The sequence below is a fragment of the Pseudorasbora parva genome, chromosome 22, assembly GCF_024679245.1.
Source record: "Pseudorasbora parva isolate DD20220531a chromosome 22, ASM2467924v1, whole genome shotgun sequence".
NCBI classification, from domain to species: domain Eukaryota; kingdom Metazoa; phylum Chordata; class Actinopteri; order Cypriniformes; family Gobionidae; genus Pseudorasbora; species Pseudorasbora parva.
The window spans coordinates 23,752,982-23,770,321 of NC_090193.1; the positions used below are offsets into that span (position 1 = coordinate 23,752,982).

General features: G+C 39.3%; 1 protein-coding gene across 4 annotated transcripts in view; it reads left to right on the forward strand.

Annotated features, from left to right (window-relative positions):
- Nucleotides 1-17,340, forward strand: part of foxp4 (forkhead box P4) — a 141,747-nt gene that overhangs the window by 62,353 nt on the left and 62,054 nt on the right. For all 4 annotated transcript variants that reach the window (XM_067432294.1, XM_067432291.1, XM_067432292.1 and 1 more), the window contains exon 3: nucleotides 4,698-4,787. In XM_067432294.1, coding sequence (XP_067288395.1) covers nucleotides 4,698-4,787 — 90 coding nt within the window. The remainder of the gene's footprint in view (nucleotides 1-4,697; nucleotides 4,788-17,340) is intronic.

The window sequence follows — 17,340 nt, forward strand, 5'->3', positions numbered from 1 at the left end:
CAGCCATTTTTTTTAAGCCTGTTAAAGAGGGGAGGGTGAGAGCCAAGAGAAAAAAGGAAAAGAAAGATGGGAGGGAGGGAAGAAGAGGGAGCCCCCTGCTAAATCTTCCTACACCCACCCCTCTGACCACCCTACACCCTCCAGCCCCCCACCCCACCCAACGACCCTGCTGAATTAAAAAATGCTCTGTTATTAAAGGCAATGTCAGGAGTGTTGATTTACGGGGGGGGCGATGACAAGTCAGAAGAACTCACACACTGTGCTGCTAAGGCCGCCAAGCTGGGCTCTGACCTCTTCACCCTCCCCTTCCCCTCTCTCACTCGCTCTCGCTCTGGCTCGTCCGACCGCCCGCCCTGCACTGCAATAAAACCTGTCTAACTCAACAGCACAATGGAACTGTTGTTGGATCCGACCAGCCACGGCCTCCCTCATACTTTCTTTAAAGGTGCAGCGCTCACCAGCGAATGCAACGAGGCTTTGGGGCGGACGGGAGAGAGACATAAGATGAAAGTAGGTGAGCGAGAAGAAAGAAGCAACTCGTGTTCCTTTTTGAAATCTGGATGTGTTTTTCAGTCTGCTTAGATGTATGGATGGAAGTTATAAAGCATTTCCCCCCCTGTTTGTACTCCAAATCTTTTTTTAACCTCCACTGTTCGTGAAAGCAATAAAATTGGCAAGTCAGACTCAATAGATTCTCCAGCCGCAGAACGAAGGCTCTCCCCTGTTGCTCAGAGAGACCCGCCGCCCCAGTCGCTCTCATTCTGGGCCAGTTTAGTGCCGCCAGCCTCCGGTCCCACTGCTGATCTCAGTGCATTATGATTAAGACCAGCCGTGCTGACCACTTGTTCTTTGCTAGGTATTGTGCATGTCTCCTTAAATAGAGGTTCACCGCATTTTTTTTTTTTTTTTTGTCATTTTTTTTCCGCCATGCCATTCCAAACTTTTTTTCAAACATATTTTCTTTTTTCAGTGCAGCATAAAACAGAATGCTAGAAAGAATATCCGAGCAGCTTGTTTCCATGCAACAAAAACAAAAAGTTGAATTTTTTAAAATTTTTAATATAAAAGAAATCATAAAATGGCCCAATACAATTTGAGTACTACATCTGCTTCTAATATTTCAAATCCCTGTCTGTTTCTCACATATTATGACTTACTGTAGCTTAGAAAATGTCTTTGTTCATTGTTATATTATTTTCTTTTTTCAGTGCAGCACCAAATTAGACAGAGGTGGACAGTAACTAAGTACATTTACTTGAGTACTGTACTTAAGTACACTTTGTTAGTATCTGTACTTTACCTGAGTATTATTTTTTTCTGGAAATGTATGACTTCACTAAATTTGAAAGACAAATATCGTACTTTTTACTTCACTACATTTTTATCAAGGTCCTCAAAGTCAAAAGTCGTTTCTGTAGCAGCTTTGAAAGTCAGAGGATTATTATTGTAATAAATCCAAACACCTTTTTTATTATTATTTTGCAGAAAGCCCTTCAGGAATCACTCTTGTAGGGTAACGTGAAGTTCAATGAACATCCCAACACTGAGCTTATAGCAAAATGGAAGAAGACTGATATTAAAATGCTCATTTTGTTGAGTGTTTACATAAACAAAGTTGATTATGTCTTAAGTGAATGTAAACAGTTGGGAAACTATCAGATGTGTATCAGTGTATATGATCCGTGCATTCAGCCCTAAAGTGACAGAAGCGTTGTAAATAGCATTGCAACTTTTTTACAAGTATTTAAATTAATTTAGGATAGTCGTATGCTAGTATGTCGGATGGAGCATCACTGACTGGCTTAAACCATGATGGCATAGTGTGCATTTAAACAACAATGATAAAATAATGCATTGACAAAAAATAAAATAATACTTTTGATACTTAAGTACTTTTGAAAACAAATGCTACTGTACTTTTACTTAAATAAAAATCTGCTTTTACAACTTGAACTTTTAACAGAGTAATGTTTGACCAGTAGTACTTTTACTTTTACTCAAGTAATGAAGTTGTGTACTTTGTCCACCTCTGAAATTAGATGTAAGGTTAAATGTCCAAGCAGCTCCTTTCCATAGAAAATAAAAACACTGTAAGTTCCTAAAAGTGATTTACAGTGGCAAAAATTCTCGCTACAAGCCTTCTAAAGCCACTTAATAAAATCCCAGTGTATTGGATAGCTTTTATGTTGCCTCTGTGTTTTTTTCTTTATTTTTTTATTTTATTTTTTATCAATATTTTTATGATACCCTTTTTGGGATTTTTTTTTTTTTTTTTTGTAGAGATTGTTGTTTTCTTTTTATAGAAAAGATCTTTTTGGACAATCTATCATTCTGTTATCTCATTTTGCGTTGCGTAAAAGAAAGAAAAAGTAAAAGTGGCTACTTTTATGGTGTCTTTGGAGTCTTTCATTGCATGAAAAAGAGCTGCTTGAATATTCTGTTTAGCCTCTAGTTTTGTCTTTCAAAAGACAGTAAATTTACAGGGTTGAAATAACAGGAGGGTGAATACATGATGATATAATTTTTCTTTTTCGGTTCCTTTTACTGCTGTAATGTAAGGAAATGCTCCAAAAAAGAGAGTATGAGATTGCTGTAAAATGGTTTTAGTCTAATAGTTAAGGCTCTAGACTGCAAACGCAAATTTAGGGGTGGTCCTATTTAGGGGTGAACCAGTCACAGCAAAATTACTGATATCACAATCTATCACCATTGCACCCCTGAGCAAGGCACTTAACCTCTGGTTGTTCCTGAAGGGGCTGTGCGTTAAATTAGTGCACTGTAAATAACTTGGGATTAAATGTGTGCACTAAACTGCTACCATTTAATCCAAATAATCATGGCGTTTATGAAAATCAAAGAAGAGTTTAATAAAGTGGTAATCATTGTGGCAGTTTTGTCCAATTGTTGATCATTGTTGCCAGACAACCATCTGGTCCAAGTTGTCTCTGGTTGTGTGTGTGCGCGCGCTCGTCTGCAAGAAGTAATTCACACCACATGCCATCAGTTTGTAGTCTCAGGGCTAGTCGTAGCTGGGAGGTGCTGCCGGTCACTTTAGCTTATCCAGCCCTCCACTGAGGTCATGTGCGCAGATGGAGGGGGGGTGGGGGGTTCCTGCACAGCATGTGCGTGTACTCGCGGATGTGTGTGTGCGCACGCCGCTCAATTGCGACCTCAGCAAAAGTAGCAAGTGCTCTTGATGCAGATGGTTTTCATCACACCGACCACTGCATGTTCTCTCTCTCTCATGTGCCGATTGTATAGGGGGCCTCTCGCCTTTTTTGGCCCCCTCTCTCTCTCTCTAAAACCCCCACCACCCCCTCTACAATAAAAAAGACAGAGGTGTATCTCTCTTAAATGGATTGGCACCATTTATTTAAAGGGTCCTGGACTGGGCTTTGAAATGCACCCTCCCACACATTTAGCCAGTAAGTACTTCTGCAATTGATATAATGGCTATTAGCACTAACAGTCTATTACTGATATCAGATCAGTGCTAAATTACCATGTTTTAAAGGGATAGTTCACCCAAAAATGAATATTCTGTTTACTAAACTCATTTGCCTTATGTGAAACCTACTTCATTTATGCTGCTTTCCCCCCTCCAAGATCTAAAATCTCATTTGTGCATAGGTTTGACTACAGTTTTCATTGATTCTCGAATAAACAGATACTCTACCATTCAAAAGTTTGGCTTTGGTAAGATTTTTATAATTTATTTGCAATATTTAAAACGTCATTTAATCCTGTAAGGGCAAAATTAAATGTTCACTAACCAAAAAGTACTCATTTTTAGTTTTGTTTGTTCATCACACAACTTTTCGCTAAAGTTGTATGACTTTAAATATATTTTGCATTGTATGGACCACATTTATGCTATGGTACTATATGACATGAGAGTGACTAAATGATGGCAATTGTAATCTTGGATAAATGATCCATTTAAAGACAGCGAATGCTAAACCATATAGAGTTGCCTTCAAAGTGAGTTTACAGCTAGATGAATATTAAAGCTGGCTTAAAATGTCTAAAACTTGTGGAATTTACAGCTTTTTTCGGTTAGCATATCTAAGTATGACTGAGGATTTATGTTTGGTGTCAGGCCTTTTTTCTTTTTTAAAGAGGGCTTTTCACCCATATCTTCTCTCCCCCCCCCCCCCTTTCATAAATCAATATTTACTATGTAACCTTCCTCTTTCTCTTCAGGGCCAGGAAGCAAATGTGCATCCTGATGGCGCTCTTCAAAAAGCTGTTTGGCCGCTGATTTACTGTTGCCTAGTGTTTTTGTTTTGAGAGCCGCATTTTGCCATTGGACCATAGATCCTGTGTGGATACTGTCTGAAAAATCTAAACTAATACTGCTGCCGTCTGTTCGTAGAGTAGCGAACCGTTGCAACATGATGTGAGTGGCGGCGTAGTGGACAGATGATCTAAGGGAGTGTGAGAGAAAGGAAAAAAAAGGGTGCGGTAGAGTTACAGAGTTGCATTTTTCCCTCTCTCAGTCTAAATAGAAAGCAAGGCCCTTTTCTGGCCCTGTAAAGGAGGTGCCCAACACACAGTCAGGTTGGCAAACAGGTGGGGCCCACCATGCAGTGCTAAGTGTATCCCTCTTGTGATTTAGAGGAAATGTAAGCAGAGTGCAAATGTGTGTGCGTGTGTGATGCTCACCGCTGTGTTGTCTCTGTTTCTCGTGTCCACAGGCCCTCCAGGCAGCACGCCAGTTCATCCTGCAGCAGGCCACAGGACTCAACTCCCCCAGCAGCAACGAGGTCAAACAGAGCCCTGTGCAGGTACGAGTGCCAAACACACACAAACACATGTAAGAATATATACAAGCATACACTTATGATGACAAATAGATGTGAGTGCACATCTAAATCTAATTTCTTTGTGCTTTTCCTTCATCAAAAATCAAAGACCAATTTTTTCAGCTAAATCACCCAGCCCTATTTGTCATTGTCATACTTTCTCAGATATTTGTCTATTAAAGTTCTTGAATATCTGACATTCATCATCTCCCATCCCCCTGTCTGTTCTATATTATTATAAAAGCTAAGTTGTAAATGTGGCTCTTTGTAGTGAAGAGCCGAACAATGGCACTACTTTGACCAAACTTCATTTTAGCTTGAAACGCATATTTTACCCCCGCATTTTCTCTTCTGAGAATGATATTTTTTTTGTGTGTGTGTACATTTTGGTAGTATTATTATTTTATATATACTTTTTTTGTGTGCTTTGGTGCTTTTAGTATTTACATGCTTTAGGCTCTCTGTCCAATATTAATTAGTTTTTCACTTTAACAAAGACAATTCAAAAAAATATGTATATCGTGGCCACAAATTAACAAATCATTCCTATAACTTAATACAGATTATTATATCGTGGCCACAACTTACTAAAACGAGAACAAATTTAATTTGTCGCTACGATAAATAAAATATGAAATGTATGTGTGTATACATAAACCCTGACTGGGTGAGGCTGAGGTTTCTGAAGGGGTTATTTCATACATATGTATATGTATGTGTATATAAACCGTTAGGTTACGTCACAGTATATAAATAAATAACAAAAAGAAAGAAATATATACAAAAGTATATAAGTGTATTTATAATGTATACAAAAATATAATGCATAAAATTGCGTATTACATTTGTCATTTTATTTATATAGTTATGTAATATATAGTAATTAGTTATTACTTATAGTTATTACTTATATATATATATATATATATATATATATATATATATATATATATATATATATATATATATATATATATATATATATATATATATATATATATATATATATATATATATATATATATATATATACAATTTTTTTTTTAAATATATTTTATTGTAGATATTATCTATAGCTAGTTTATTTTTTATTAATTCTCCATTTAGGTCAGGTTATCTTTACAGAGTAAACATCCGTTCTTGTTTAACAATACACTGAGCATTTTGCATGTGTGTTTGTATTGTTTTGTCTAGGAGTTTCTTACTGTCTTCATGCCTGCCATGTTGAATTGGGGCAGTGGTGATAACTGCCTGCTTTAGCTCGCTCGTCAAATGTGACAAGACACACTTGTGTGTGTATACCAGAGTAAAGCTTTGTTATCACAGTCATGAAAACATGCTTCTTCCTGCGTTAACACAGTTGTGAGACTAACACAGACTGGCATGTAGGTACAGATTAGGGTGCACTTTTTATTTAGCCTGAATCTGATGGAGATGGAGGAGACTTGATGAAGAACAAGGCCACCCCTAATCACGAGCAGGAAGTGAGGGGCGGATGTAGTCAATACGAGCATATTAGGTGGAAAGAGTGCAAGTGAACGAGCAAGAGAATGGGAGTGTGAGAGCTGCCCGGAGTTTTACAAATCATCAATAATCCAGGAGGAATGCTAGCTGACAGTTTAAATGACCGTGTTGAGAGGTTTTCCCTTCAGGGTAATTAACATTATCAAGGAACAGCAGGTTACCTCGTTAGTGGCGCACTCATTTAATTAACAAACCACACTAATTAGATTGAACCCTGAGTTGAAGTTTGCTTCACCGTGCTCGATGAACTAAAGAAAAGTCAAGAAGAGGAAAATGAAAGGAACGTTTTATCAGAACACCTTTTTGCACAAGTTGCTTTTTTGTTTATGAACCTTTTGATCATTTATATGGCTTATTGAACAGATTTGGCTCTTTTGGTGTTTAAATTGATGTGTTTGCTACGGCAGGCATCGCTTTTATTATTTATTGGGGACCACACACAAAAAATGATTTAAAGGGATCGTTCACCCACAAATGAAAATGTTATGTTTATCTGCTTACCCCCAGGGAATCCAATATATGTAAGTGTGTTTGTTTCTTCAGTAGAACACAAATGTTGCTCGTATAATGCATGTCAATGGGGTGTAATTCTATGAGAGCCACTATGAGAGTAAAAAACACATAGACATACAAATCCATATGAAACCCTGTGGCTCGTGGCGACACATTGATGTCTTAAAACACAAAACAATCGTTTTCTGCAAGAAACCAAAGAGTATTTGTAATTTTTTAACCTTATATCAGAAAAATCTCATCTAGTATTCCCACTGCCATTACTTCCGTCAAGTAAGGTCAAAATCCCGGCTCGATCATAGGTTATGTTTCATCATATGTTTACATAGATGCCTCATTCGACCGATCCGTGCAGGCACTAATGAGGCCTATATATATATATATCTATGATCGTGCCGGGTTTTTGACCTTACTTGACGGAAGTAATTGTGCTGGGGAATACTAGATGAGATTAGTCTGATATGAGGTAAAAGAATAACACATGCTGTTCAGTTTCTCGCATGTTTTTAGACATCAATGTGTCACTACAAGCTACAGAGTTTAATATAATAATAATAGATTTTATTTATAATGCACTTTTCATTCCGAAGAATCTCAAAGTGCAACAAGGGGGGGGGGGGGGGGGGGAATAACAACAAAAAATGAATAACAAGTAAAAGCTACTACAAACAATCAACCAACACAGAAAACAGAACAGAAAACAGAGCTGATGGTGAACAGAAACAGAGCTGATGGTGAACAAAAAACAGCTAATATGGATTCCTATGTCTGTGTTTTTTAGAATTACACCCCATTGACATGCATTATACAGTCAAAAATCTGCATTCGTGTTCTACTGAAGAAACAAACACACCTGCATCTTGGATGCACTGGGGGTAAGCAGATAAACATCAAATTTTCCCTTTTGGATGAACTATCCCTTTAACTTTTTTCTATGGAATACAAAAAATGTCCAAGTATTTTGATTTGTGTTAATACACTTAGTCACTGGACTTATTTTGTGTTCCACGGAAAAACGTAAATCATACAGGTTTGAAACATCATTGCTCATTTGTTGGGTAACGTTCCCTTTAACTATTAAAGTGTTTAACTCGTCCTTCTTCATTTGTGCTTCAGAGTAACAAGAATGGCATCTCAAATTATGCAGCTTGTTTAGGAGATTTGTGATATTACTTTCAACTTTTTGGATGTAAAGGGGAAAACAATACCAGATTTGTACTAAAAAGGGCATATCTAGGGAACTGAATATCATAGACTTGGAGCTGGGCTCTTTTGACTTGGCAAAAAGCAGCCACCCAGATCTCCTGAGCATCTTTGGCAAGTTTTACTGAAGAGTTAATCTCGCTTGCTTTCTAAAGGTACTTACAGAGGATATATAGCGTACTATAATCTATAAAGGCTGGATGTTATAAAGAGTCGTGCACATACACATTTGATGTTTTCTGATGAACTCTATGGCCAGATTCACTGACCTCTGTTGACCTATGACCCTTAGCAGAGCCTTAGCTGTGGCTCTTTGTTTGGGCTTCTGGGGTGATGTCTATCCCATCTCCGCCAAGGCCACCCTGCATACTGATAAAGGTGAACCCTGAGATTCTGCTTTGTAGTGTCACTTCCTCATCTACTGCCCCAGGGCATCAACCGTCAACCCCGACCTTTCCCTGCTCCTGGTTTTTCTAAAGGGATTTGGGGACCGCAAACCGCCCATTGTTTATGGCGCTGAGGAGGGTTTCTGTTACTATTGAAGAAAAATGTCAGGTATGAAGATTTACAAGTCATACTGGAGGATTCAAAATATTATTAAACATTTTTTTTTCAACTAAGCATCATACCACTTATGTCTTAACGAAAAGGCCTTCAGCTGCTCGACACCCAGCCGTCAAGAGACTCTGTTATTTCACCGCTCTTTTTACTCTCAGGGTCTTAATTCATATGATTACTTTTTCATTTCTAGAAGTCCTCAGGTTCAGGGTATTTGAAGCTGTTGTCCAATGGCAAGGAGAGTATGGCAGGGAAGTCATTTAATCCTTGTCAATGGACTTAGCCCGACAGAAAATGGCTGCTGGTCAGGTTAAGCTCCTTATGAAGATGTGAATGTGGTGTGACAAACAATTAAATCTTTTAGTAGCTGATAATTAGTTTTCCTCTTCTTTACTGCCAAAGAAGCTAGAAGTTACACTACTGAGTTTTTTTAGTCAGAGTCTTCCAGAACCTTGGCTGTGACCAACATGTTCTTTCTTAAACGCTTCATTTGGCCATATCTCATTATCTTTAATATTATTTCTCTTTTTGGGACATTGAGGGCTGATGCATCTCAGATTGCCTTTCTGTAGATATATACACCTATATATTAGACTGACGAGCCAGACCCACATCAAGATGTTTGGTCTGGGAACTCACCATTGACAGGGCTCAATCGGAGGGGTATATATAGGGCTGTCTTTCAAACTCCCTCTGCATGCAATTCAATAGAGCTACAACCAAGCAGAGCAATGTGAAGCGGAGCTCGTTTATAGATTAAACTTTCGCCATATCCGCTCGGCAAAACTCCGAACACATCTTCCCTTTTTAGGAATGACTTCAGTGCCGTTCTTTTCTCAGAGAAAAGCTTAACTCCAAGTCTTCCAGAGTCACATTCAAAGCCGATTCGAAAGACCGCCATTCGACAGCTTCCGAGTAGCACGCAAGCGCAACTCTGTCGTCACTGTTAAGCCCCGCCCACCGAGTCCATGCACGATGTGATTGGCTTGACCAGAGTTTGGTTTTTACAGCTCAGAAGCGACACTCCGTTAGGGTGCGTCTAGATTTCTAGGCTACCTATATATCTTTATTTAATTTTTTTGTGCTGTCTCAGTCGGTAAGACTTGCCAAGACAACCAGTACACAGACCAGACACATTACAGTACACTTTTAGTTGAAATTTGTTTTTAAATTATTTTGTATATATATATACTACCAATCAAAAGTTTTTGAAAGAAATCTTTAATGATCACCAAGGCTGCATTTATTTGAATTTTAAATCTATCAAAAACAGTTATAATGTGAAATATTATTACAATTTAAAGCATTACATTTACACTTTATTTTTCAGCCTCATTACTCCAGATATCAGTGTCACATGATATCTTAAGAAATAATTCTAATATGCTGACTTTCTTATTATTAACGTAGATTTGTATAACTTCATTCAGACTGGTATTTTTATATATTTATTTTAAATTGAAAAATGGTTTTAGTAGTTTGTTTACTTTTTCCTCAGTTTATTTGATGTGTTATAATTAGTAGCATAATAGAATCCACACGTTTAAAAATCTCTCACACCATAGGGCTATTTTCATCTTTGTGTATAAGGTGATGGAAAGGCCATAGAATTTATCATGGTTATATAGACCCATTTTACATACACACACGTGGCTTTAGTCCCATCTTTGTTGGTAATTGAAAAGAAAAAGTGTCCTCTTTTCATGTATTATTGAGGACCTCATTTAATTAAAAAAAAAAAATGAAAAGACTCATTAGAGACATGCTAATTAGTTTCCTTCTCTTGGGCGTTGATAGAGAGGCTGCGTTGCCACGGTAGCACCGGGTGAAGGGATGATCCGATGGCGAGATGGGTGACGCCAGCTGGAACCTCCACCTCTGTGTGGTCAAGCACTTTAGGATCAATTTTAGAGAATGAACTTTGAAAGTCCTTTGACCCAAATAAAAATGTACCTCTCGTGTTTGTTCTTTTTCGTGGTAAAACACAATGCAGTGCTTATCATGCAAATAGCCACTTAAGAGGCGGTTTTGATAAGAATTCTTTGGCGGTTTTTTTTTTTGTGGAAACTGACACGTTATACAGACACCTCGGATCAATGGGGGACAAAAAGACCATCCACACTGGGTAGAGCCTTTTTGTGAACTTTTATTTTTGAAAACTCTCTGTTTTGTCCATTAAGTGGAAATGCTTAGTTGGCACTATTTTTTTTCCTTTTCAAAGAGGTTGTTTTGAAAAGAGAGAGGGTAAGAGAGGGTGACCCAGAATGCAAGAGGCCTGACAGATTGAAGACTGCGAGAGAGAGAGCGAGCAAGAAGAGAAACACCCAGGGCCGCGCTGGCCGTTTTAGAGTTTGGGTTTGAGCAGTGGAGTGTAAAAGTCCATTTTTTGATCTGAAACATGAGTGAAAAGTGTAATGAACGCGGTCGATAATGGGCTTTTATATTTCCGCACCCCAGTCATCTCTTATGTTGTGTTCCACTGGAAATTTGTTGTCATTTTTATTCTGGGGCAGTGAGGCGTTAGATAGAGCCACAGATGTGTGTGTGTGGGGGACGTCCGCAGAAAGCGAGGGACTAATGGAAGAGGGATACGGAAGACGGAGTGGTGGGGGGATTTTCCACTTGAACTTGCCCGACTCGGGGCACTCGCGCAACGGCGGCTTTTCATTTGTCCGAATGCTGTCCGAACGCTGTCAGAGAAAGCGGTCCCCAGACGCAAGCTTTGAACTGGGTGAAAATAAGCAAGTGACAGCCCAGAATTCTCTGCTTCTCTAGAGTCGCTCAGCCCTGCAGCCCCCAGTGGCTGGCTTTTATTACACACCGCACACACACACCGCAAACAAAACCGCCCGCACCACCGCCATGTACTGTATAAGAAGTGCGATATGATAAATACCTGTGGGAGGTAACTGGCTAACTTCGGGGATGGATGGCATTGGGGTGGGGGTGGTGTGTGTGTGTGTGTGGGGGGGGGGGGGGATCATTTTTGGGACAAATTAGCTTGTGAAAAGGTGGCTGTGTGCACCAGGGCTCTATAGCCTGGAAGACATCATCACAGAGCCACCTGGTAACAGCGCCTGCAGCCTTTCAGCGGGCCTGTTATTAAAATGACAGGCCTCTTTAGCGTCACGTCCCGCTCAATAGTGACCCTTCACTCTCCACATGCAGGCTAATATCTTCCAGGCTTTTTGAAGGTGGCGGTGTGACTGTTTAAAAGCTCTCCCATCCGTCCCCCCTTATGCTAACCCCACCTAGCTTCCCTTATCGCTTCCACCTGAGAAATGTGACCCCTTGCCCCCTCCTGTCAGGATTAAGAGAAAGGAATTATTCTAGTGGAACAGTGGAGGCATTTTGTTCTCCTGTTCATGTGTTGATAAACACATTCAGCTTTCGTATGATGGGGGAAGGGTAAATATATCTGGGAGAGTTGGTGTAGCAGTTTAGCATTCTTCCAAAGTGTATGTGATGGTGGAGATGAAAGGTGATCATATGGGTTAGTTAGGAGACTGAGGCAACAGTTTAGATGTGTTGGTGGGGTTTACAACAGCCATGTCAAGCACTGATATTTCTACAGTTGTAAGGGATAATGTATATATATTTTTTATTACTGCAAAGTAAACCCTGACTGGGTGAGGCTGAGGTTTCTGAAGGGGTTATTTCAAACATATGTAATGTATATGTATGTGTATATACAGCGTTAGGTTACGTCACAGTATATAAATAAATAACAAAAAGAAAGTAATGTATACAAAAGTATATAAGTGTATATATATATTTTATACAAAAATATAATATATAAAATTGCGTATTACATTTGTAATTTTTATATATTTATATAAATTATGTAATATTTATATAGTTATGTAATATATATATATATATATATATATATACCATTTATAATGTAGAAATATTAATATGTTATATAGAAATATAACAGTTTTTAAATATATTCATGCATGTGTGTGTATAATGCATAATAATTATATACTGTACACACATTTTATGTAAACACAAACTTTTATTTTGTATTCGATTAATCACGACAAATATGAATGTATGTTTATAATATTTTCGTGCATTTTGTACACAATTATACAATATAGGCTATATTTATTTACATTTTAAAGGTCCTGTTATTCGCGTGTTTTCGAAGCTTTGATTATGCTTACAGTGTGCAATATAACATGAGTTCATGTTTCGCGTGTAAAAATTTTTTTTACACCATTTACTGTTTGATATGTTTTGATACCATTTACTGGTGAACTTATTTTCACCATTTGATATTTATTTATCAAACCATTTACTGATCTGTACAGCGCTGTTTCCTCTGTCCTAAAAACGGCCTGATGATTTCCTTGTTCTATGAAGTCCCTCCTTCAGAAACATGTAACGAGTTCTGATTGGGCCAGTGCTTCCCGTGTTGTGATTGGACAGCAGCTTAGTGCACTTTGCCCGGAAAGGTCCCGCCTCTTACCATAACGGGAGATGCAAGCGCTGAATGCGCGCTCTTCTCCGCGTGGGAGAGCAACAAGACCACGCCCCCTATTTTGCGTGTTCTTGTGGGCGGAGGGTTAGTCAACAAACGGTTCTAGTGACATCATTACATCCCTGCACTTCCTGCTGTAGTCCAAACTGGCCGTTCACTGTAGGCTTTGAAAGGGAACTTCTGGCTTGGCATTGAACTTTGAGCTTTATAATTTTACAGGTATTATTTATGCTCTAAGAGCAACATTTCACACTAACTAAAGTTTGAAAGATGGAATCGCGAAGATTCCATCTTTCAAACTTTTAAGAACAAGTGTGTTCCTTAAGGATCCAATGATAGCTCACATATCACTCCTTACAGCGTCCCTACAGAGATCCTTGCATCTCAGATGTTAAGCGGTTCTGTGAGCCCTTTTCTTGTGGTACAGTCTTAGTAATCCCTCCTCATATCTAATCTCCCCCTTCCCTCATGTTTTTGTTTGGATACACCCTTCCTCCATCCCTTCTCTCCCTGACTCTGACCCCTCCAAGCCTCCATAACCCCAGCCTTAACCTCTATCCTCCCTCCCCGGCGTCTCCCTCTCGCCTCATGTCCCGGCGCTTGGTGTTAGTTTGCGAGGCGATTAATAGCGCTGTTGTGTAAATGAGATGTGACGGCTTGTTTACCGGCTTGAGCCCGCGGGCAGTAGACTCACGAGCGCACCCGTGAATAAACTGATCATAATGGCCATCAGCGCAGACTGCAGGTTCTCTAGTGCAGGAGGAGAGAGAGAATTAGAGAGTGTCAGCTGTGGGTTCCGGTTAGGCAGTCTACCAGTCCTCCATCGGAGAGGTGAGTAATTCTTTTTGACGGGGGTAAACAGCGCTAGAATGTTGTCCCGCGTGTGCATGGATGCCCGCGTGTGATGTCTCCTCTAGTCGTCTCATCGTCATTTTTTCAATTATCCCTCCCACTCCAGGGTCCCTGCAGAATGCCGGTGAGCTTGAAGAGGGATCATTGAGATTGACTGACTGTGGTGTTTATATATTCATTATAACTTTATATGCCTCCATCTTTCTCCATTACACATGCGAACACATTAAATGTTCATATTTGTCATGTTTTATAGCACCACCTATTGTCGGATTGCCACTAAATGTTACAAGCTTTGTCAAATGCATGCATTTAAGTATATGGCCTATGTTTTGTGTAAATCATATCAGGGGATGCATGATGTATTGGTTATCGGCTGATATTAGACATTTAGAAATGCGTTTTAGCTTATTTAGACGAAATAGTATATCAGTCATTTGACATGAAATTGTATGTCGTTTTATCATATTAACTAGATTTTTAATATCGATGCATTCCAAGGAAACATTTGGGCATAATACATGTATTTTTATTTTGTGGAGCATCTAACAGATAGGGGGTTCTATTCCATAAATTCATGTTTTTGAGAACTGTGCTTCACCAAGACACAGTCTTGTTCATACCAGTTCATTCATTCTAGTTTACTATAGAGGGACAATTGTGTTTCTCTGCTGTTATATGACACCCCGTCTCAGCTTTCTAGAAGAACCAAAAACTTCCTCTGTGTGTGTGTGTGCGTGTATGTGTGCTAACCAAGATTTTATATTTGGATGACCAGAACTCTGCTCTCTTTACATAGTCGGACTGATTCTTTGGCCACCTTTCCTCATGAGTGTCGCACTGTCGTAATTCATACTCCCGAGTCTGAGCCGAGTTTCCTCGCAGTCTTTAAAGTGCTAGACCTTTGTGCTCTTCTCTAAATTCTTCAACTTTAAGTGCCGTTTATCAGATTTTCCCCCTTCTTTATATGGACGAGTATATTATTCCTCTCCAGCTATAAAAAGCCTTTCAAGAACTCAGCCAGTCCCAATTATGGCTTTATGGAGCTGATTTGCCACGTCTGTCCAAAGTTTAGTAACATGTTTTTATATGCTTTCACTTGAGGCTCTTTCGCCCACTTTTTCCTCGTGCTCCTGTGTGTGTGTGTGTGTGTGTGTGTGTGTGTGTGTGTGTGTGTGTGTGTGTGTGTGTGTGTGTGTGTGTGTACCAGCGCACTACATGTGATAATTACCCTGTAATATGGAATGGCAAAGAATCCTCAAGAGAATGGAGATGCATTCATCATCATCCATTTATTTAAATACCATAATTTAGTGTACGGCTCATTACTGGGAGGTTGACCTTTCCCAAAATGAAGATCTCCTCTATACTTTGTACTCACTGCCTGGTTTAAATTATTTTTTTGTTATTATCCTAAAATTGCTAATGGAGACACATACAAAGATGATGACGAAGGGTGTTAGCTTATCTATCTGTCTATAATCCATCCATCCATGACGTTGCCTAATTAAATATGGTCATTTAAATAATTCCAAATATACCTTAAATAATCTTATCTTATCATGTAATACGATATAAAAGAAGCATCTCAGGTTCAGGCTTCAAACCATAGTTGTTTAGTTTACACCAGGTGCAACAAACATTGATTCCCTTGCAAGATGTACCACAACTCCCAAATCTATTTTCAAATGGCAAATAATTTGAGTGGCCACTTCATTAGAGCGGAAACGTTACAACTTATCGTTGAATGCATTGAGACGCTCCCTATAGCCAGCCTAATGGAATCCGATTGAATCCAGGAGCACAGGTGAAACATTTTTCAGGGAATCACCTGCAAAATGCTTTTAAGTGCAGATGGTTTTAGTTTAATGAAAGCGAGTCATTTGGCAGACTGACAGTATATTGTGCTTAGGAGGACTTCGTATTAAAACACTCTCACATGTTCCGGTTCAGACCCCACATAAACCACACAATGTCGGGCTCTGGCCGCGGGTCTGTCTGCAGGTTCACAAGAGATTCACATCATCGTCCTTGTGTCTGTGTTTTAATGAGCGGAGGGGTTGATAAGACTGATTGTAATTTATCAAGGCCAGAAAAAAAGGAAAAGTCAGAATAAGGCTCATTGGAATGCATTGTCTGTCCTTACTACTTCCTTTATGACCCTCTGGGACGCATCGCTCCTCTTGCGGCTCTGCTTCCCTCTCTCCTCTCTCTCCTCTCTCTCCCTCTCCCTCATTTTCCATCTCTTCTCTTTGTTAATCAGTTAAACTCGCTCTTCAAATAGCCCCTCTAATTACTGCTTCGCTCCCTGCGAACGGCCATCTCCCCCGCTGCTCTCTCTCTCTCTCTCTCTCTCTCTCTCTCTCTCTCTCTCTCTCTCTCTCTCTCTCTCTCTCTCTCTCTCTCTCTCTCTCTCTCTCTCTCTCTCTCTCTCTCTCCCTCTCTCGCTCTCTCGCTCTCTCGCTCTCTCTCTGTATTGAAGCTGACCCCTGTCAGTAGTGGGTAGCTCTTCGTGGTGCATGCGGACAGTGCTGGTGAATCTTAATGGTGGTGGGAGGCACCAGAGGTGCCACTGAAGCTGCCTCATTAGCAGACAGTCTCAGAAGCTTGTGGAGATGGTTTTAGGGGATGGCCATCAAATGCACACCATATATTATGTGCACTCTCACAGACAGATGCGTTCAGATGCCACTTACAAACTCAAAGCTGCGGATGAGTGCGAAAAGAGGTTTTGCTTGTATAGATGAGCTCCATTTACCGTATTGACCTCTAAAGTGACTGTGTGTGTATTTTACCCCCCACCTGATTAAAGGTGGATGAGATAAGTGAAATATGCTGAAAATGACCACAAGAGCCGCCCTCTGCAGACGACCCTTGACCTGCGTGCCACTGATTGGTGGAGGCCGTTCTCAAACGCACACAGGTTATTATAGCATAAGCCCTGATATTATTTGCTTTTGTTGCAGAGCAAGCTATATGCTAGCCTTGTTCATCTCAATGGCAGTTGTTCAGATAGTGTAGGACTCACTAAGGACGCAATCTTTTCTCATCAGCACGGAAGTTGAGCACATTTTTTGAGTCTGTTACCTAGTCCGTAAATACCATTAGACTACATAGAGAAAGGAAAATTATTATAAAATAAAAATTAAGATAAAATTACATAAATTAAATGATTTGGAGCTATTTAAAAAAAGGCAACCTCTCAGAAATTGTCAATTGAATAGCTATAAAAAGGTATAAAATCGATCATGAATTTTCATCGTTTTTATTATTATTTATTTACTTATGTTAATATATTTTGTGGTGACTGCTTTGGTGTCTGCTATTTTTTATGATTTTTATTTTATTTTATTTTATTTTATTATAATTTAGATGATTTCATAGCTTTTTTAAATC